The 23,612-nt window shown below is 39.3% G+C and overlaps 1 protein-coding gene across 5 annotated transcripts in view; it reads right to left on the bottom strand.

The window, feature by feature from the left end:
- shank1 (SH3 and multiple ankyrin repeat domains 1) overlaps nt 1-23,612 on the bottom strand; it is a 115,197-nt gene that overhangs the window by 30,673 nt on the left and 60,912 nt on the right. For all 5 annotated transcript variants that reach the window (XM_040043640.1, XM_040043632.1, XM_040043623.1 and 2 more), the window contains exons 3-15: nt 19,784-19,987; nt 19,134-19,205; nt 18,650-18,758; nt 14,786-14,940; nt 11,488-11,655; nt 9,367-9,483; nt 9,068-9,145; nt 7,911-7,977; nt 7,505-7,671; nt 6,702-6,823; nt 5,966-6,114; nt 3,511-3,624; nt 1,310-1,385 (exon numbers count right to left, since the gene is read on the bottom strand). In XM_040043640.1, coding sequence (XP_039899574.1) covers nt 1,310-1,385; nt 3,511-3,624; nt 5,966-6,114; nt 6,702-6,823; nt 7,505-7,671; nt 7,911-7,977; nt 9,068-9,145; nt 9,367-9,483; nt 11,488-11,655; nt 14,786-14,940; nt 18,650-18,758; nt 19,134-19,205; nt 19,784-19,987 — 1,598 coding nt within the window. The remainder of the gene's footprint in view (nt 1-1,309; nt 1,386-3,510; nt 3,625-5,965; nt 6,115-6,701; nt 6,824-7,504; nt 7,672-7,910; nt 7,978-9,067; nt 9,146-9,366; nt 9,484-11,487; nt 11,656-14,785; nt 14,941-18,649; nt 18,759-19,133; nt 19,206-19,783; nt 19,988-23,612) is intronic.

The following is a 23,612-nucleotide window of genomic DNA, read 5'->3' on the forward strand; positions in this document are numbered from 1 at the left end:
GCCTGCTCAACAAGCCTCCTGGCATTCCCTCGTTTAAATATCATCACTTCAGGGTCCAAAAAGCTACTTAGAAGCATGCATGAGGTAACTGACTGAAATATCCACAGTTTCAACTCAACTCAGGCGAGTTGTTGCATCTGTGAAGGTGCCCTTTAAGAACGAACACTGAGTAAAAGCGGATGCTGATTAAGTCACAGTGGGTGGATGACTAGCTCTATTAACGCAGAAAAGTACAATAATCTTCTGTCAAAAGTTAAAGATCTCAGCTGTTGTTCTGAGATTATTTCTGGCCGGTCCCACAGAACATTAATACATATGCATTACTTCAGCTTGCGTGGTCATCGGGGGCAGTAATGATCATCTGGTGATTTCATAACTCCGGTCAACACAAAGAAATTTCAGATGTATTAGTCACCGAAGTGCACTAAAAGCACCAACAAGTTCAGCCCACCCTGAAATCTGCAACCTAGCAAAGCAGCTCTGCAGCTTGGAGGCAAAAAGCAGACATCAAAAAGACGAAGCTTACTCTAAAATCCTGATATGACACAAATTTACCTCTCAGCACAGGTTAAATTCAGCAAAACCTGCTAGTCAAAACACAACTGGTACACCTCTGCCTGGAGGATAACTTCAGCAGCAGGCAGATCAGCTTCTAGACTGGAGGCAGCGAACCGTCACACATCGTCATCCTGCTGCATGAATCACTCACAACACATCACATCATCAAAGTATCACTGGAACTTATGAATCATCTGGGTAGATGGATACAGTATGTTACGATACAAACAAATCCCCTGCCAACATGTGCGGTATGTCTAAACAGTGAAGCAGCAGCGTCATAATGAAAAGGCTGTCAGCTCTCAGTGCCCCCTGGGAGGACTGACGAGACACATCATGCTCTTTAGCAAAGTACATAACCCCTCATTTCCTGAGCTGAGCTGCTCAGAGGCCAGTGGTAGAAAACAGCGGTAGTCATGTTTAAACCTTTATTTATCCACAATGGGACACTTTCTTGCATCATTCTGGTCACACTTAACAAGCAGCTGGAGCATCTAAACGCCTCTTTTGTCAATCCAAGTGCCCCAAAGTGCTTTTGTGTTCAACTCAAATGCCCCTCTGTTAGGTGGGGTACCACTGTGATGTGACCTCACCGTAAACGAACCCTTCCTCTTGTCCTGTGAGTGGCTAGGAGGCGTTTGTCTGTGCCCCTGCTGCTTAATGAATCTGTGCACACCACTGTGTCTTTTGATGAAACTGGCAGCTGCTCAGCTCAGGTATCAGTAACAGCTAGATGCATGGCAGCTCTTACCTGGGAGCGTCAAAGCTGTCGTAGGATCCCACAGTGTAATGGCGGAACAGTCTTTTGGCACGCTCTCCGCGGCTCTCTGTGAAACATGAAATCACACAGACATCAGAATAGTTTGACCTATATTAAATACATTTGCAGTTTCATTACATAACTGCTAATACTGTAATAATATGGAGCCATCTCTCTGGATTTTTGTCCCCAAGTCACCTGTAAGCTAAAATAAATATGCATATTAATCATGAAATAATTAGCTGACTAACTGACTGGTGTAAAAGCAATTGTATGAATGAATTTAATGAGTAGGTTAAAGAAATTAACGGGAACTTATTATGCTTATTTCCATTTAAATTTCACTTCTGTCTGTAACAAGCCATTTTAGCTCTTCTGATTGGCTTAACCTTATATTTAACCCTTAACCTTACTAGTGAAAACCGTGACTGTTGAATAGGACGTGAAATAAACACAAACCGAGACCATAACATCGCATTTGCAGGCGACTGATGAATACGAAAATCTAAAGAACTGGGACCTATAATAAATGCTTTGAGTTTTGAGATGGGCCCACACGCCCACAGAAATAGGTTACATACAGATTTGTACACCAGATAGATATATACATATATACACTATGATCACTATAGTAAGATACAAAGGCAAGAGTCGGAAAACTCAACTCTTAAAACTTTGACCACGCTAATATAGGCATATACCAATACATCATACATACAGTGTGTGGCAGGAAAAAAGTCTGCTTTAATTTTTAAGTAGTCATTTGTTTCCTGTCATCTAAAAAACACTCATGTAAGTGTCCTGAAATGTCATTTGTAGTTCTGTACAGTAAAACAGTGACAGAAATCTGTGTTAGGGACTAATACTGACTTTTGACCAGGAGGCTGGGTTCAAGATAAAACAAGTACTTGGAAAATCTTTCACTTTTGCTACAAGACTTGTCAAATTGGTTGAGCTCATATAGGCAGAAACAGAAAAGAAAGAAAGTAAAAAAGTTTGACCGACCTCTTTACTTGAAGGAATATTGTTTATTCACACTTTGATAAATCCTGTTAACCAGTGTGTTGTTTGTCTGATCATCATTTCAAGGTCAGAGTCAAATTTTTAAGTCATTTTTTGACATACTTCCCACAAACCTGTTTAACTAGAGCATCCAGTCGTATGAATTGTTAATCAATAAATGTTAGCATGCTAAAACATGTTGTTTCTATAGCTAACTGTTCTGTCCACATGTTCTGTGCTTCACTTCCTGGTCACCTCTTGATAAGATTACTGTAATGTCATTCTCTCTGCTCATGTTTTATACACCTTTGTTATTTTGTGGTGTTAATGTGGATCTTGTTAATTGTGTCTTGTATAACAATTAAATGTCATTACCATTAAAATAAATCAGCACAGCATAAGCATGATAAACAAAGGTGAAGATGGGAACCATATCTACTACATATCATACTTACCACTACATGCTGATAGTGTTAGCTGTTGCGTTTTGTGGTCTCTTAGTTCTTCTTTAACTATATTGAATATTTCCCTAAAAAAGCATGTCTATCACATTGGTGATTATAGTCAAAGTGAAAAATTGAGCTGGTCTTGCATAAGGTGAAAGAAAAAAAACATTTTATTTACCACTTAAAATAGGATATGGTGTATAAGAAGAAAGTGTTAAACAAGAACTAAGGCATTGTAAGCGGACTCTCCGTCAATCTGCAGATGGTGGTGCTTTGAGCTAAATGTTAATGTGGTTATTTTAACAATGGCAGGGAGCGAGCATACAAAGGTGATGCAGACAAGAAGGGAACAAACAGACTAAATACACAAAATATAAGGCACAGGCTGTTGCAAAAAAGAAGAAAAGGCGGACGCAAACTGCTTGAGGAACTAACCTTCCAAATAAAACAGGATGGAAAACACAAACGGAGACCATATGATGCATGTGATGATTCATATTTACCAATAATCTAAAAATAGCCCTAAAATTGAAAAATCCCATGCTTATGATGCTAAATGTTCTACAAACCACCCTTAAAATTCAACACCATAAGTTTTTGATCTAGTAACGGATCACAAAACAAAGGTTTCAAATACAAATAAGCTGTATACTCAGGGAGGGTAAATGCAAAACTGAAATGTTTTCTCAGCACTTTTTTCCTCCTGTGCATTTGTGAGTGTGCGCCACAGCTGGTGGTCCTCACCTGATCGGTTGTCTTGGCTTCGAAGCATCACTTCCTCCACACAGTCAGAGGGAAACCATCCCGTGCGACCTCTGACCGTCCCCTCCCAGTAACCGCCCTCGCCAACACTCAGTACTAAAGACGGGGACAGGGAAGAGAAATATGTTAAGAAAAAAAAGGTGACACAACCAATACAAACACACACAGACACATCGATGAGAAATGAACGCACACAAAAAGACAACAAGTACAGACTGAAAAAAAATAAATGTGGACACACACGGACATGCAAACCTCCTACATACTCACCAAGACATACATACCTGGCGACACCTTAGACTCACTCACAAACACACACATATTCATACCTGCAGACATTAAATACAAACATATATAGAGACCTTACACTCATGTCAGGACATGACCATCTAACAAACTCATCTGACGACACTGTGGACTGGATTTGGATTTGGCCCACGAGACAGAGAAGCTGCCTTTACAGCAGGGCCCTCATTTATAAAACACTCACGGCTCAAAGCAAAAAACACTTATAAGCAGTTATTTATAAAGCCATACTTTGATGAGGAAATGAGCTCATCTCTGGGCAAAGTCGGAGCATTGCATTCGCCAGCCGCAGATTTTGTCTTTGCTGCAACACGCTATCGAGCTCTTTGTCAGGCAGTCCTTGAAGGTTTCACGGCAGTTCGCGAAACAGTCACGCCCTTAAATCTATCGATTTGTGTTTCTGGACATGAATCTGGTGTTGTTCATGAATCTGTCTGTGCATGTTCAAGTATATGAACTTATTATTTTTGACTTTTAAAGGTCAAAAAAGTCCACATTTGGAGGATGTAAGGGTTACCGGGGGAGTGAATCGTATCACCCGTCACACCACAGACACAGTTTGAGTCGTACACCTGACAGATTTTTACACTTCATTTGTTTTATTTAAACAATTCAATCGTTTAAAATTAACTTAATTATCATTAAACTGACTTGGTTAGGTTTATGTAATAGTTTAGAGCAGCGGTCCCCAACCCCCGGGCCGATCCGTGAGTCGTTTGGTACCGGGCCGCACAAGTTAAAGCTCGGGTGTGAGGTTTATGGTTTTCAGGGTTTTTATCGTTAACTCCCTGGGTCGTTGTAGTTGTGTGTCTTATTTTGAAAGAAATATTTACATGTTACCATAGCGTCCAGGGAGCGTTAAAGGGCTGAGGGGAGGATGTTACTCTCAATGTTGTTGGCACATTTTCAGGAGGGCGCTGCTAATGAAGTTACACAATTACACAGTGAATTCGCATTTATTATTATATTTACAAAACACCACAGTTTTTGTGTTGCCCATATCATTTTATTTTGTTGTATTTATCCGCAAACACGTCAAAGGCCGATCCGTGAAGATATTGTCTGACATTATACTGGTCCGTGTAGCAAAATAAGTTGGGGACCGCTGGTTCAGAGTAATACTTAAATAAATGTAGCCCCCGCTGTTTCAACATGGATATTTTTTGCATGTCTCTAAGACTTTGATCTCGGTTTAAAGTTTGGGTGGACTGCAGTAAAATTATCTGCAGTCATTCATTGTCCTTAATGGACGACAGCTGAAAGTTCTCCAGGTATTCAAGTCTGAGCAACTCTGGCTTCTTCACTGTCACCAGAGGATGGCTCCTCCTGCCTGTAGTGAATGTCTCATTTTTCTCCAAAGGTTGTGGAGTTCCATCCATTTCAAAGTCTCTGTTTTCTCAAGGTCCATCTGTAGTTTGGTTGAGAACGCTCACCAACTCCCAGCTACAGTGGATATCAAAGGGCTGATACTGTAATCCCAACTCTGTAGCCTGACACACATTTTTAGCCACTGTAGCCACTTTTTTTTGTTTTGTTTGGATCCTGCAAGCTGTGCAACATAAGCTGGATGCAAATAACAAAAGCTGAAAAGCTGAAAGAAGAACAAATATTGAACTTGCTTGTGTTGTTCTGTGCCTTGATGAATGTATTTGTAGTCATTTGTTTGGCATGTTGTACATATCAATAAAGCCTTGATTAGGCAGTAGTATATTAGGTTCCGCTAATACTCTGATGGATGCATCATCTGCCATCCGTCATCAGTTAGCTAAATAATGTTAATGTAAAAGCTGTCACCTCTGATCTTGTTAAAGCCTTACAGTCAGCAGCTTATATATCAGAAGGAACTTTTGGGGCTATGCCAGACTCCCAGAGATTTCCGGTAAAATGAGCTCATGTGACGTCATGTTACGTTAAATGGTTTCTGCAGTGTTGCTTTGCATGTCTTAAATGTGCTTTTCTTGTGCGCCTATTAAAGATACCTCTTGTGGAGCTTGTGCTTTCTTACAGTCTCTTTGTGTCAAGTACCAGGTGAGAAACAGCATCACTAACTTTGAGTTGACATGGAAGACAAAATGTTTTGACTGTCTGCCACACAAACCTTCACATGATGTGAAAATGGAGTTACACTCACCTTTGACCCTGTCCCCCTTGTTGAAGCTGATTTCTCTCTCCCCCTGTGCAGAATGTGATCGAGTGGCTACAAAAACACGTCCTGGGACGGCGCTGTACAGGCGTCTTCGCTGTCCCGCAGTTTGAACCGTGGTGGTGGCTGGGCCAGGCCTGAGAGGGGAGGATGATTTGAAACTGCAGTTTAAGGTTCAGGAACCTCTGTAGCATTTTATGGCCAGGACTGAGCTGCTGACTGAGCCCTTGGTACATCAAATGAAACTTTCTGGGACTCAAGTGACTTAAAATTATTTTGAGAAATTAGCTATTTTATCTTACAGAAAGAAAGAAAAAGTCACCATTGAACTGTTTAGTTTACGTGTTTATTTCTATGACTTTTCAGCGAGCTGTTATAAACGTTCCCTAAACATTGTGTGATTTCTATTGAGTGTGACTTTGTTCTTTAACATAAAAATTAAGAATTGGCTGAATTATCAGAATTATTATTGATCTGAATGACTCTTAGTTTCCATTTTCAGAGAATACTAACAAATACTAACAATACTACACCAAATGAACCATATTCAACTCCTTTCATGGCTCTTTAAGAACGTGACTGACATAATCCACTTAAAAGAGTTTAACATCTGTCACCCAGCACAAAAGCCTCAAAAGCACTTCGATTGATCCATCTGAATCTGCAGGAAGTGGAAACAAAGCTCCTGTTTAACAGCACTTTGTCCTCCGACTCCTCCACTCACCCCTGTCTCCGACTCTGCCTGCTCCGGTCCTCTTTGTCTCCGATCCTCCCACGGGAAGGAGAGCGTGTCCGTGCCCCCCTGGGACTGCTGGAGCTCCGCAGGGTTCCTGTATGCTTGTAGCCCTGTCGGTCAGAGAAGGAAAGGTGAGAAATCTCAAATATGACCTACTTTAATGACATTTAACATTTTTCTGGGCTGTAAACCTAAAGAGGATAACAATAAGAACTGGTGATTAATCTTCTGCTCCAAAGCACATACTATATAAAATGTGAGAAGATAAGGCCCTGCAATTAGCAGTATTCACCACTAGAGGTTGATAAAGGTCATCCCCTGCGTTATATTGTGCACATGTTCCATCATGTTGGAAATGGGTGTTTTGCAGGCAAGCAGTAAGTTTAAAGAACCCATATATAAATCCCCATCCAATTAGACAACAAGCTCCACATCCCATGACCAACCCTGCAGAATGGAGCAGAAAAAAATACTAGCTCTGATGGATTAAACTATGTTTGATGCACTTGTGCACTTAGAAATGCTTGCTGTGTGCTTTGCATCATTCATTTCAACAACACAAGTTGCTAAAATGTTTTAAGCTTTGAGATACGGCTGTTTTATCAGCTGCTGTCTCCATTGTTGGTAAAAAAAAAAATAATAATAATAATCTGAGCTTTCTAATTAAAACGAGTAAAACATCCAGTAAAAATCTCTCTGAAAAACGAAAAGGTTACAAAATCGACCCATAGGTGTTTCCTGTGTCGATAATTTGAACTCTGACCTCCTCACACAGAGACAAACACAGACACCTGCACAGAGACGATGTTGGTGCCCGGGGCGTTGGGCACTGCCATCCAGTCTGGAAGGTTCATGCTGCTGTCGCTGTTGGCTCTGAGGAAGGGATGAGGAGGTATTGTCAGCGTCCGGGAGCTCTCCCGCCTCTGGGGGGCGTACTTTGGAGACTCCACAAAGGGGACTAGGGGAGACAGAAGAGATTTCTTTCTTCTTTTCATATCATCCTACAAACCGTGATGCATGTTTCTTTACACTCTCCATCCACATGCTACTTCTTTGTATTTAAATTGCTATTGGCCCTTGCTGCTGAAAGAAGTCCTGCTGATTTAAGGTTAAGTAAGAGAGCCTGTGTGTTGTGTTAGCTTAAGAAAAACACCTTGCAGAACAAATCTGAGACCAGACATCAGTTATAGCACTTACCCACATCTGTGTCTCTGTGGTTTTTGATTATTTCTCCCAGCTCAAAATGGCCAGACATAACAGCCACCTGATGAACAAAACGCACACACACACACTCCTTATGTTTAAGATAACTCTAATTAGGATGAGCAATATAGCCTCAAAATTATATAATGATATTTCAGAAGTATAGGGAAAAAAATTATTGAACACTTTATTTATTATTATTTATAAGTCTAAGTAAATGAAGGGCATTTTCCCTCCTCTTTCTTCAGTGAAGTGCTCTCATTAACGACACATTTTCTGATATGAAGTGTGAATGCACAGTAGTGACACAGCATTATCATAATAACAGAGAAAAAGTCATATTTAAGCACAAAGGAGCTTTGGTGGTGTTTTCCCTGGAAATTTAAGTAAAATTAATATCTTAATATCTTAGTTTAATAATCATAACAGTGTCTGCACAACACATTACTTAATAAAACTGAAAAATATTTTCTACCTGGGATCTTATAGTTTTAAGCATGTACTAAAAGTTAGTGTGGGATAAATAAGGATGCTTTTGAACAATGAATCATGCAAAGCTACTTAAGCAGAGCACTAGATTAAACTATATTGGAATTGGAAATTAGCAATATTAATTTAAAAAAAAATTATAGAATGAAAATTGATAAAGTAAATAAAATTGAAATAAATAATTATTTATTAAATAGAATTAATAGAAAATCATTACATAAAAACTATATCTCTGATGCATAAAATTTAAAATTATATTTTGTTTTTCTTTGGGAGTAATTTTCTTAGGTATCTATGATGGTTTTATCTTGTGCAAGTCAAAGGTAAATAGACAGTTTGCTCAAATTATTACCGTTCTGTTGCTTTTACTAGTATAAAATGTTTCTTCCATGTTTTCTTTCATGTTCTTTGTGTGTTCGAGTGTTACAGAAACATCTTTTCTGAATTAGCTGTTTTCCCTTTTCTGGAGCTTATATATATATATATATCCATATTTAGGGGTCACGCGCATTTCCAACACCTGAGACATCTGTATGCACTGCAGCACAGTGCTGGCCTGAAGTGAAATTAGGCACTAGCACTTTATACTTTATGCTATGCTAAGTTAATAAGACAATAAACCACACCATGCATAATTACCCAGCCAGACACTCAGCATTTACCTGAAAGGGGGTTTGCCCGCTGTTATTCTTTGTGTCTTTATTTGCTCCCCGGTAGAGCAGAATTCGTGCACAGCTTTCCTGTAACAAACAGCATTGATTAACGTATCTTTAATGCAAGTGCAATACAAAGGGCAGGATTCTCTACTGGCATTCCCCTGTGGCATCATTGCTTTTACTTAGTTTGTTGATGAAAACAAAAGCAGGTTGATCTTTTTTAAAAACACAGTTTTAAAGATCATTGCATCAAATTTCGGTACAGTCGGGGGAAGGCGATACTTGATTTGTACTCTGTGAAATACCTTGTTGTATAAAGCACAGATGTGCAAGGCAGTGTTTCCAGAGGCATTCTGGGAGGAAGAATCCGCCCCGTAGAATAGGAGGTGCTCCAGATGCTGGGAGTTACCATTCTGACAGGCCTGAGAATGAAAACAGTTTGGTAGTAAAACCGAAAGAAAGAGCGAAAGCAAGGCGTCAAAGAGGAAAGATTTATGTGGTTGTTTAATAGAGAGAAAAGAGAGACGGGGGGGGCAAGCAAGGGTGAAGAGGAGACGATGGCCAAAGGTGGCAGTAACACCAAATTTAATTAACACAACCTCCAAACTCAGGGGCAATAAAACACTGACAATACAAATATACACAATACAGTATGACAGTAATAAAGTCATTGCTAGAAAAACGAGCAGCATTATTCACGCAGACACAATGAGCCACGTGATTTACTTATTTTTTTAATTTAAAGTGAGAAAAAAGTCAACATGTTAAAGTACATGTGATGTAAGTCACAGTATTTTTGAATAACTGTTTTATTTAATGTAATAATATAATAGAATCCATGTACTTCACTGATCTTGAAGTCAAAGCTTTTTAAATCGTTTTTGCCTGAAATATCAACTGTGTCTCAAACATGCTTTAAACATTTTTCACTTATTATACAAATAAATAACCAACTCATTTATCTTGCAGCTATTACATATCATAGCCCTAAGCTAGGTTATTTTATCTCTTCAGATTTTTTTATTTGTTTGTAATGTTAATTAATTTTTGTTTAATTTATGGTCAAACCACTGGTTCTTATATGGCACTTTTCTGTACATAGCACTGTAACAGATGATCCTATACAAATAACACTGGGCCACCTTTACAGGCTAAATTTAAAATTCAAGCATATCATTAACTGTTATCTCATCATTATAGAGAAATGAAGCCACAGTTATAGAAATGCAAGAATATTTGTCTTCGACGGCAAAGTGTACAAAACAGGTGAGAGATTTTCTGAAGGTGCGTAAATATATTAATGTACTCAACGCAAACCAGGACAGCTGAGTCACAGCTGAACACATTTCCATTTGTTTTGCTATTTTCAAGTAAAATTGTGCTTTAAAGACAGCCTGGTGCAGTTTTTGATGTCTTTCTGTCTCTATAACATATCCCATGATGCTGACGCTCAGTCATGATTAACAAAATGAGATTTAGGGTTGATATTGTGGAACTTGAAGTGAATGTAAAATCGATTTGGTTGCAGTTTTTTGTGTTTTGGCCCAGAAAATGTTATGAGGATCTTTCCTCTATTAATGAAATTTTGAGTATTCAAAAATACTGACAAATATAGCAAACTAAAGAGTGCAAAATTTTACCCCCCCCCCTTATATCACAAAATATTCATGGTTTAGCATCCTCTCGTTGAATGTACAACAGTTATTATGGAAAAGTAACAGCTGATTCCTAGAGGCGGGCTGACTTGATGTGAAATTACCCGGCACCCAAATGCAACAGAAAAATCTTCAATCTGTCAGACATGAAATAAAATGCAGCTTCTTTTAGTGGCCTCGTCCAAAAATCTTATTAGTGTTGAATTTATGAGTCAAATCATACTTAACGCACACACACCAACGGTTTCTTTTGGAGTCCCTGTCTGACAAATAGAGCCGAGGAGACAGATGCTTACGCAGTGAACACACTGAGATGAACAAGCTGATACCTTCATTTTTCCTCGCGGCCTTCCCTGTCCACTTCACAGCTGTTACATGAGGCCACTGAAGCAGGATGGGTAGGATGTGATGTGAAAGGTGAAGTGTTTCATGGCATGAATGGGTTTTGACGCAGACACACACTGGAACACAGAGTAGACTGGTACATTACAAAAAGTGATGTGGCATACTTCTGCAATATGAACAACAAGAACATGAGCTCCGAAAGTCCAGACGCCTTTTTCTGGTGCTTTCACATCTCAGCTCCCAAATAGATGTAAATCAGGCCACTGACCTCATTAGACTGAAAGAGTTTGTTTCAAGGATCCTCAAACAGAAAGTTTTACAGTTGATTTGGTGTTTTCGCTTTTATTGAAAACACAGGAGATTAACTGTATTTATTTTGTCCTGGATTTGCTTGAGGTGACTTATTTTTTTTTAAAAAGTGTTTACCTGATGTGTTTCATCCCAGCCGTTCTCGTCCCTGATGCCCAGTTTGGCGTGATGGTAAAGCAGTGTTTCGCAGCAGGAGGTGTCGCCCCCTGTCAGCACAGTGTGGTAAAGAGGCGTCAGCCCTCGCCGGTCCTTATAATCTGGGGACGCCCCCAGAGAGAGCAGAACCTGCATGATGGCACAAAAGAAAAAAAAACCTCATGCTGAAGCCTTTGTTAAACTCTGACAGTAATGATAAAGATAAATTACTATGATAAATAGCAATGCTTTAAAGGGGACATGTTTGAAAACAAAATCCACTAGACCCAAAGCTATTTCCACTTGGTTTGCGTCCAGAAGAACATAATTATATTAAAAATGGACAAATATTAATTAACGTCAGTCTTTTAAATGCCAAAAACTAACTTTAGAAAAAGAAAAAAAAACCTCATTTACCAAATGTTACACACTTGGTCGATAACGGATAAGATAAACACTAGAAAGTCTAACGTACATATAAAAAAATGTTTGGAGACAATAAATGAATCTATAAAAGATTTGAAAGCCAGTTTGAATGATAGATTCTCATCAACCATGCACTGTCTCTAAGAAGAAAATGATTTGCTATTCCCATGTAAGAGGACGTTTGTTGTTGTTGTTGTTGTTGTTGTTGTCTTTTGTTTCTGTGTTTTCCTTCGTTCCTTTTTTGCACCAACACAGAGAGACCACCGGTGCCTGTTTTCTTCGCAGTCACTTTCAGTGATTTTGGCATCAGAACAGGATAAGCACTGCTCCTGGCTGACGAACGGACATGCCTTTTTAAAATCAGCAATTGCTTCACAGTCCGCCATTTTTATTTAGTCCCCAGAGTAGCTTCTGCCAGCTTTAACTTTAAAATGTCTCAGCCATAGGCGTTGCACACCAAATGTTCAGTTGTTGGCTGCAAGAGTGAACACAAGAGTCCTTATGCGCTCCCTGTATCTGAGCTACTGAAGACTGAGAACTGGAGTGGAGTACTGTAATTCTTGATTTTCACTGTGCAACAACAACAAAAAAAGAAAATCCTCACCCTTAGCATGTTGTGTGGCTAATGTAGCTAATGTAATGATGGTGAACGCAAAGACAGAGAGGCCACCGGGAAAGGCAGGCAAGTTCTTGGGGACTGAGGGCAAACTAGAGAAATGTGCCAAGTTTGCAGTGACAGTACGAGAGGCCTGACTTCCTGAATGGTTGTGTGATTCTGTCTAAACTTAACAATATCAATGAAAGCCTCTCATCATCTTTCTGGGAGTGAAAAAAGAAAGAAGAAAAAAGAAGAAGAGAAGAAATAAACCAAGACAGATTCAGCACAGCAGTAATTGACTTGTTAGCATTCATATCAGGCTAAAAGAACATATACAGTAGTGTTTACAGTTTACACAACACTTCATAAATGATCAACTTGGTTTTTGGCATTGACTCCAAAATAAACATGGTTTCCTCCATTTATGGATTAATGTTTTATTTATTTATAGGACTGTTGTTGCTGCTGCTGTCAGATTATTTATGTCATGATACTGATAGAGTCTGGTTGGTTTGGTTTACCTAGATCACCAACAAACTAGAACCATGACTGTCCACAATGCAGACCAATTTGAAACCAAAGAACACAGACTTTAATAAAAGTTACTGCAAGACTAAAACTATATATTGCATACTTACTAAACTAGTTTTAGTAATCTGTCAAGATTTATGTCAAATTTATGAACAGAAATAGCACGAGAAAGCATTTGTGCAAGTGTGCATTGTCAAAATAAAGTGCTCTGCATGAATAATATTAGCTTTCAGAACTCAGAAATCTTATTATAAATATTACCTTAATATTGTAATAAGAAAAACAAAAACTAATATTAATCTACATTCATTTAAAATAATAAAAACTAAACTTCAAAGTCACTCTTAAAAATAACCAAAGATTAAACTGCGAACTATAAAAACATACAACTTTGTCTTAGCTCCTTCCTTTATTAGCATTTCATTAATGGTGCACATGTTAATGCTAATTATATTTAGTGTTTATGTGTTTTGGGCATTTACATGTTTGAATGTTTACATATACACCTTTCAAAACAATAATAATAATGTGTTGACTCTACCTCATTGGTTTTCCCGCATCTACCTAAGTCTAGGACTTCCTGGCTTCTGATTGGTCTGTAGAGTCACATGGGGAGTCCGAACAAGGAAGTTGTTGTGCTGAAGTGGGCCAATAGCATAACTGCTGCTAAGAAAGTTATCCGTCTCCATGACGCTGTTTATCTTAATTGAGAGAGATTTATTATCGTATAAAAACCCTCATGTCACACAGTTTTAATGAAAACATTGTGCTTTGTGTAACTTAAAAGATCCTACAGGAGTTTTTTTCTTATTATTATTCCCAGTTGATGCTTCTTAAAGGGCTACACTTACACTTAAATCTGAGGTTACAATACGTAACTAAAGTCATTCTGCCTTGCTTTCTTCTTGAGAGGGCGTAGGCAGCTTATTTCTTTTCAAGACACGAAACTAGTCCATTTTTATCATGGAAGAATTGGCAATCTGCACTGTATTTTAAGCCAAAACTTGCTCCAACTAGTTAAATATATAGAATGGAGAACCTTTAAAACCTTCATCAAGTAAAACAATACAGCAGGAAGGAAAAAATATATCTTGGTGATAGTTTCCTAATTCAAGTTGAGGAATATTCATAGAATTCAAATCAGGATGGAAACTCATAGCTGGGGGTTCAGAGAGGTCACGTTACACCCCAGGCTGGGGAAAATGATGTATTCAATCAGAGTCTGATGTAAACCTTTGTGCAGTTTAGCCGAGTTTCTTTCCTTTGTGGAAAACATAGGCTCTAACAATGTTAACGCTTGCAATTATCTCCCCCAATGAGGTTCTCGTCTACAGCTACCTGTATTCTCAGCAATTTGAGAGCTGAAAATCTGGATAAACGCCTAAAATGTAAATGTGTCAAAACCAGGCAATCTGGATGTTAACGCCTCTCTTTCTTTCTGGCTGAATCAAATAATAGAGTTATTTGTTTGCATATTGTGTGTGGGTGGGTGTGGATTGCTGAGTGGGAGGGTCTTTTTGTTCGGGCTTTATGCTTGTTTAGATATACAGCAACGCAAATGAAGAGAATACAGTGTCACTTTCAGGGCAAATATCCATCTTGCAAGATATACACCCTGTTCTAGGTTGATGTTTTTTCTCTTTTTGTTACATAATACATGCAAAATCATCACTTTCCACAGGCAGATAGCAGTATGAAAGGACTCCAACATATGCAAATGTTTACCAGCAGGGCTGTATGGTGGTGGCCTCGAACAGCCTTGTGTAGCGGTGTGAGTCCATCTTTGGCACGGAAGTCAATATGAGCTCCTCCATCCACCAGGACCCGGATGGCCTCTCCTCCACCTGGCTCACACTGCACTGCCAGGGTCAGAGGAGTCTCTAAAGAACACACACAGAGACACACATATGCAGCTTTATTTAAATGGGACTGTTATAGAGCAGGGAGTTCACAGCTGATTTGCTGGAGAACAGTAGCTCTTTCCAAACTCCTGAGACAGAAACAAACATTTAAAAAAGAAACATTTAATGCATTTTAGTTTTTATGGTTATGATTTAACAATTGAATGACGTGTGAGGTGAAAAAGAGTTTGTGCATCACAGTAATGAAGCTGAGAAAGTGCAGCAAATGTCTGTGATGTGTGCTGGAGCAAATGCCTACACATCTAACCTACAATTTACTGATAATCATGTAAAGTTCTTGCGTTTTCCATGTATTTTCAAACCAAATCTTCTGTCCGTGTAATCTTATTGTACCTTTAGATCTGGGCAGATCCTGTTTCCATGTAAGGAAAAACATGCAATAAAGAGGATTTAATGAAGCGACTGCACATACATAAATGTGCACAACTCACTTTGGAGATGACCATCAATCCTGCAATTACATGATGCTGCCCGTCCAAAAACTCTTCCTATGCAAAAGAGTTGAGCAACCAAACTTGGCACACAGGTACATCACAGACCTCTTAATGTTTTTATCTATATCAGATATTATCATAACATAACATTACTTAGCATCCATGTCCCAACAGACAGAAATGACCTATTTTTAGCATTCTTGCACGTATAACACCCTTTAAAAAAGTGTTGGATAATTTTAATTTTACAACAGTAATCATGATGCAACCATTTATTTATTTTTAAAGAAGAAGGTTTTTCAAACGATGAATATACAATACATAGCTTTCCCATATTCCATATTTTTGTCTTTAAAGTTGTGAATATAGCAAATGGCACATGTTTCATGGAAATCTATTCAAGAGTCATTATAGACTAAAAGAACACACTAATGTGAAATCCATCTGGACAAAGTGTTTCTATCATTGTCCTCCACTTCTACAACTTTAATAAAGAAAATTAGTTAACTACCTTTGTACGACAACATGTAAATTTAAAATAAAAAAGCTGAATTTGGGCAGATATAAACAAGTAAAATCCCCTTATGTGTGACAACACTGGTTTATTATTTTGAACATGAAAGTTAGACAATCCTAAATCTCACCACCATCAACTTGCTTGCTGATTACAACATCCCGATCAGCCAACTTTAAGTCTTCTGCAAATATTTATATTCCTTTCTGTGATAGTGTGAGGGGAAATGAAAAAAGCCTCTGCATTAGTTCCATCTAACAGGTAACATTATTACTTTCCAGCTGAATGTTTTGCCAGTGCACTGATGTTTTGCCGTTATCCTGATGTCATATAAAGAAACAAAGAAGCTCAAAATATCATTTATTGCAGTCAAAAAAGTGCTGTGTCACTTTTGTGGCTAACTTGATCCTTTCCAGAAAGACAGTTCACCAGCACCTACAAGAATAAAACCATTCAAAGTGTTCCCAGTTGAAACAGGGTACACAGCACCGTCTGCAAGGGGATTTTTCTGGCAAAGAAGAAAATGACTGAAGGCTTTCATCACTGAACACTTTCTGTAGATCTCAGGTTCAAACAATTTGGAGAAATGTTTTGACTGCGCTTCCTCTGAAGTTATACTGTCAGGATGAGTCAGGGAATACCCATTTATGAGTTTCCTTGGCAGAGATCGACATGAGTGTGTGTCCTGGCCGGTGCCAGGCTAATTATGGCAGAATTATTTCATGTCCTAATGAAGGCATTCTCTGTGAGGCTTCTGGAAGCCCACGGAGAAAGTTTCAAGGAGACAAACGGGTCAAAAAAGTATTAACAAGGTTGGATATATCTCTGTCTGCAGGCTTTTTATCACCGCTCCATCCGTTTTCTTCCACCTGTCTAATTCAGGTCATGGATTGGCTGGAGCCTATCCCAGCTGCCATTGTGCAAGAGGCAGGAAACATTCTTGAACAGGTCAACAATCTGCAGCAGGTCTAACACAGAGAGACAGACACATTCACACCTATGGCCAATTTAGAATCACCAATTAACCTAACATACCCGGGGGGAACCCACATAAGCACAGAGAGAGCACGCAAACTCCACATGGAAACGCCGTGGCCAGTCAATAGATTTGAACAAAGGATTAGTTTTCATGTGGTATCACATCACTGGGGCTAAAACAAATGCTTTCCTGCTCCGCCCCACAATTACTTTTACCAGGTTTGTTTAGCCAAAATGCCAAGGAGTGGTTAAATCACATGCATTAAATATACACATATATATCGGTACTAAAAATACACCTTTTCAGCTCAGTCATAGAAAAGACTACTGTGCCCCAGAACCTTGAATAGGAGGACCCTGAAACAACAGCACTATTAGCTAATTAGCTCCCACTACTGCTTAGAGCAGAATCACTGATCAGACTAAAAACACATAATCTGTACTTTCTTTAACCCTAGTGGCAAAGTAAGAGAAGAGTTTCTCCTCAAGACATGATGAATAAGTGGCCCTGCGACAGACAGGCGATCTGTCCATAGAGCGTGCCCTACCTCCCGCCCTTTGGTAGCTGGGATAGACTCCAGCCCCCCTGCGACCCTGATAATGATAAGCAGAAGAGAATGAATGAATGGAATTAATATTTTAAAGTGCTCTGGTGGATGTGGATCATCCAAACTTGCAGTTTGTACAAAAAAATCTTTGTTTCTTTTCTTTTAAAGGGTGATGAGAGTATCCAGGACACGAAACAGATGGAAAATGGTCACGCTTGCGCTTCTGTTCAGTGTATGATATGCTAGACCAGCAAAGATGGTAAAAAAAACCAAAACAACAAAGTGTAATTTTTATGGGGGGGAAATGTTTTTTAAAAGAACTGTATTTAGGGGGAAACGCCACAGACATTTTAAACAGTTTTAATTCCATCTGATTTCTAAACTGGCATTGGTATGGACGTGAGGGTCCTTATTTCTATCTTTCAGGGTAAAACCCTGTGATTTACTGGCAACCTTTCACTCTTCATTTTTATATTCTAGTGACCACTGAAATGAAAAGTATCTGCTCAAATAAGTGCCTAGAGTTGAGGTCCAGCCCATTTAGATAGCTGTTGCAGACTTTAACATGACTAAAAACCATGAATGCAGTACAGGAACAGCATGTTTGTGAGGGAGGCTCATGGAGGCTCTCTGTCTCCCCCCTGTGTTGTGCGCCGGGAGCGTGTTTCACACCCATCATGACAGGCTGTGTTTTGTGTTTTGACACTTGCTCCCTGAACGGCTGGAGCGACACAGAGCAGCACACCCAAACTGTAAATGAGCCGTCTGCTGTGCCCCCCTGAGCACTAACAGGATCTAGGAAAAGCCACCAAAATTGTGAACAGCACTGGCTCAGATCCCTCACAAAGTGTTAGGCCAACATACTGCAGAGCTGAGGGCAGAAAACAGAGGGGGAGGAATTGAAAACAGTTTAAAGAGTCCATACAGGAGAGCTTCGGGTTCCATAGCTGCTGACTATCTTTGTGCTTTCTTAGCTGCTTGCATATTTGGAGTTCCCGTTTTGGCTGACTGTAACAGAGAGATCATCACCAACTCTTTTATAAATGTGTTTGTTTTATCTTGTGAAACACCTTTTTAAATTGGGCTGCATGACAGCTGTTAAATGTTATCCGTGTAACAAGAGAAAATTTGCTCTGTGTAGATAAAATAACTAAGTGCTCGTGTGCAGTCGGGGGAGTGGAAGGACTCCTTACCACCAGTGTCAGAATCCTGGTAGTTGGGATCGAGGCCCTTGTCTAAGAACTTGGCCATCTTGTCCACAGCGCTGGTTTGAATGTAATCCATGAACTTCTTCAGGCTGGCCTACATGTAAAAGAAACAAAAACAAAAACTTCCCACGTGTAACTGATAAATATTCAGAAAAAAATTGGATAGTTTGGTGAAAATAAAAACAGCAAAAGCAGGTTCAGGAAAAGCTATCCATATAGTAGATTTTACAATTGCAAAAGGGTTTTTGTCAATTTTATGTCATTGGTTTGTTTGTCTAAGTTAAGCTTTAATTATTTATTTCAATACAATAAATTAACATATATAAAACATTACTGAACAATCAAACGCATCCTGCATAAATCTGCACAGATGTACACATGCACCACTGCATGCTTAGTGACACTTACACAAACATGGAGATGCAAACTGTAACACATATCACATATTAGCGATCTGGAAGTTTCATACCTTAGTGTGCAGTTTGGCCAGCTGCTTCTCATCTAGATTTGTTTGTTTGTACACCCTGGTTTTATAACGAAACTAAACCAGTGACAGAAAAAGAGAAAGGAAACCAAGAGTTAATCCTAACACAGAGGGCCTTTGTCCTCAATTCTCTTAGCTTTTGGCCTAGATCCACAAAATAGAGCCTGGAGAAGATTTATCTGGTTTTCTATACAGGCTTTCTTCTCTGTTGCACCGAAGACAAGAAATGGGGAAGAAACAGCCTGACATCACAGCAGTTTAAATACTCTCTAGCTTAAAGAGTTGGAAAACTAATAATAATGATAATAATAATAATAATAATTACAATTATACTTTTACTTTAGTTATAATTATAATCTACTTAACAGTGTCATGCACTCGCAGCTTTGCTGGGTGACAATCAATATAAGATTTCATAAATAGTCAGCAGCTTGGCATGAACTTTAGATTAATTAGCCTAGGTAATTAAACTTTTCTGACTTTTCCTGAACACATCATTAGATTTATATTAAAATCCTGTTAATAGGAAACAAACCAGAATCTGTTTTATTGCACAAAAGTGACATCTTGTGGGCAAAAAGCTAGTATTACACTCTGTGTTTCATGAAACTGTCAATAAGAGGATCGGTTATTACCTCCAAATACGGTACACCTTTCTCAAAGGACTGTGGGTACTCTTTTAGCAGCCTCTCTTCCTCCAGGAACTTGGCATCGTGGCCGTCCGTGGCAGGCTGGAACAGACCATAGTTCAGGACATCTCGCAGAGACTCGGTCAGGGAGCACAGCACCTGCTGCTTGGCCTTCCACACAGTGGCATCTGGATTAAACCGCAAACATTTCTGCAAGAGATACCAAAGTAAATATTGAAGCTAGCTCAGGTGAAATATTCTGAGAACAGTTGTGGTTTGAAAAAGAGGATATACAGGATGAGTATATACAGTGGATACAGATTCAACACGGCAACAATCAAATGCAGGTAATACACAAGTTAACAAACCTGATTTTAAAACACATATAAATCTAAAAAGTAGAAAGCAAATGGAAACATATTCACTGATCTGACAAAAGTGTGTAAACTGTGATAAATCAGTCTGAGGGCTTTAATCTGATCATATGAGGTGAAGTGGCCTTTGAATCTGTGCCTTTAAAATGAACAGTAACTAATGGAAAAATTAGATGAACTAAAATCAGGGGAACTTTTCTACACCAGGAACAGCCCAACTTCTGCCTGAGTGTTTCACCTGCTAGTACTCGTTACTTTTCAAAAACACAACTGATTTGGATTAAATCTTTAAACAGCTGAAATATATTTGTTGTTTGTAACAAAGAACAACAAATAAATGTCAGCTAGCTACAGTACCACAGCTGTTTTTGACCCCCTGTATTAGGATATAATGTAACTCTTATTAGAACTAATAAGCTGTCGCTCAGCGATAAAGAAATCAGACTTGCGTCCAAGAATTACTGATTTGAACTACAGTGCTGACAAGCACTCTTCCCTCTGGGTGTAACTGTATCCCATGTCTGAATATACAAATATGTAACCAAGTGAAAACTAATATTGAAAACACAAACTTCTATTCTATACAGGAGTTAAGAGCAGGTTAAGCTTCTCGTGCTCATTTTTCATTGGTGTGATGGCCCTCCTGCCCTGCCTGGGCCTGCTGTGTGTTTTTCCCCTCTTTCGCTCTGCGTGTTGCTTTGCCCCATCTTCCTGTTAGTGAGTTAATCAGCACAACTAAAGGACATGACCAGTCTCCCTGGAGCATTTAGGAGCTGGATGCCTTAGTATTTTCTCCCTCTCCGTCCACTCAGCACTGTGTTTCTTGCTTGTTTGGCTTCAGCCTTGTTATTTTGGGTTATATATCTATGTAGCAATTTCAGACCATCATTTAAACACTGATCCAACTGCTGACATGGGTGGGGTTAGGTTAATTGGTAATTCAAAGTTGGCTGTAAGTGTGAATGTGAGTATAAAGGGTTGTCTGCCTCTCTGTGTTAGCCCTGGAACAGCCTGGCGACCTGTCCAGGTGACCCTGAGCTGGATGAGCAGAAGAAAACGGATGGATGGATATGAAATAACTTATTAAGTCTGAGCAATACTTTGTAGACCTGAATGATAAAAATGTGGTGAGACATGGATTAGGGGAAGGGTTTTCAACCTATTTGTATGAATCTTCGAGTGTCCTAAGAGCACAGCAGCGTCAGTAACTGTGAAATGGAACAATTGTGGACAACCAAGACTCCCCACAGATTCGATGCCAAACTGAGTGAGTGGGCAGGGCCTGAAGATCGCAACAAGTCTTCAGAAGATCACCACAGAGATTGAGATGTCAGCTGAGAAGAACAATCACCTCAGCAGCAGTTACGACAGCCTGCTTGCAGTTTAACAAACTTTGAGAAGGACTTTGAGAACATGAAGATAAAGATTTTCTGGACTGAACAGAACTCCCAGTACTGTGTCTGCTGAAAACTAGGTGCAGCTCATCATCTGGCTAAGATCATCTGTACGTTGAAGCGTGGCAGTGAGAGCAGGCAGCAGAAAACTGAAGCATGAATTCGCACAGACGATGGCAGTTCACAGATGGTTCCCATCTAATCTGACAAAGATTGACAGGATCTTTTAGGAGGAATGGGAGGAACTGCCCAAATCCAGGTGTGCAGAGCCTTTATAGACTTATCTGAGCAGTGTCTTGGATAACCCAGCTGTTCTAAGAAGAAATAACGACTGCCAAAGAGACTACAAACTTCTGAATGTTCTCTAAATGAAGGATTTAAGTTTCCATTATCTTTTGTTTTATTTTTAAAATATATCTATTAAAAAACATACAAACAAAAAGGAGCTTCTACCCACCTCCATATTCTTTTTTTTTTTTTTTTTTTGCCTGTCCCGTTTGGCTCTTTTGCCATCAGAATTATTGTCTAAAGGCGAGGAAAGATGCCCAACGGATTTACTTTACCAAATTGACCATCCCAGCCTTGCCGTAATGGTCTATTTGATTCACCTTTTATTGTTTATTTTATTTATTTTTTTATTTTCACTTGCTAGATACGGGACAGACTTGAATGAGGAAAAGAAAAGGGAGAAAGGAAGAGGGGGGAAAAACAGCAGAGAAGAGGGACGGGGATGAAGGGCAAAAAAACAAAAACCAACTAAATAAGCAGACAAAAAAAATACATATATCAATCACCTGGATCGCCTGTTGAAAAAGAAAAAAGAAAACAAGCAGAAGAAAACGAGAGCAATACAATAAACAACATCACGATGATATATGGGAATCTAACAGTAAATACTAAATATTAAACATTATTGTGCAGTACGTGAGATCGACAGCACACAGTGTGCTTTGAGGTAGGAGCCAAAAAGGGTGTAGTTTGTGTGTGTGAGCACCTCCATATTCTTATTACAGGGATTACTTGTGCATATGCTGACCTCTCTGTTGAAAAGTTGACCATATTTAATGTGAGCGTTCTCCAGTCTTACATTAAATATATATGAAGGAAAATAAGGTGAAAGAGAAGTTTACAGGAGTTTGAAAAAAGTGAAAGGTCTAAATGTATTATAATAAACTGCATATATCTGAGTAGACTAGAAATCTGGTTCTTTTTTCTAATCTGTCTGGGTAAAAAGATTATAAACATACTTCTCTCCTGCTGCATAAACTATTTGCTGGCTTAAAGTGGGCCTTTGGTAAGCTAATAACAAACATGAACTAGCCGTGCAGTCATAGCTTTTTCTTTTTGTAATTAAAAATTTTAAAAAGTAAATAAACTCCCAGTGCTGCATGCATTATGCGGTATTATGCAGATGGTTCAATTGTGTGTGGTTTTATAGAATAATGAGATTTTTGGTGACTATTGGTCCATGCGTAGTTAAGGTAATAAATCTGTGCTGTATTCATTTTCCTGTTATTTCTGGCTGTTTGATAAACACAATTATCGTTTATCAGTAAAAACTCTTCAAGAATCCTTTAGTGAATCAGAAATGATTGTTTGGATGCCTGAGAGGGGTCATGAGATCAAGCTCTGTGACAGTGTATGTTCTCTCTGGCTGCAGAACACTGAGGCCGGTGCCCCCCTGATCCAGAAGGGGGAGACAGCGCCGGAGTAAATCGGGTGATTCCCAGAGGTCTCATTCCGGGATATGAATGTCAGTTGGGTGCAGCTTTAAGTGTCTCCGATGGGGTTGTGAATGGCCAAATGCATAACGGCCTAGAAGCTCAGTCAGCAAAGTGGAGCGTAACTCACTACACAGATGGCTGACAAAAGGTTTTTTGGCATTGCTCCCCTCCCGCCTCCCTCTTATCGCCCAGAGTGCAGTTGGGCTGCTTTCTGACCTTGAGGCAGCAGCAGCAGGACGGCCGGCCCACGGAGAGCACAGCCAGCTGCAAGGATCCCTGCGTACTGCTGCATTAGGCCCTCTGCATGGGCTCAAGTCTCCAGCCAGCACTGCGTGTAACACGT

Source organism: Simochromis diagramma, unplaced genomic scaffold, assembly GCF_900408965.1.
Source record: "Simochromis diagramma unplaced genomic scaffold, fSimDia1.1 OVJJ01000321.1, whole genome shotgun sequence".
In the NCBI taxonomy this organism is placed as follows: Eukaryota; Metazoa; Chordata; class Actinopteri; order Cichliformes; family Cichlidae; genus Simochromis; species Simochromis diagramma.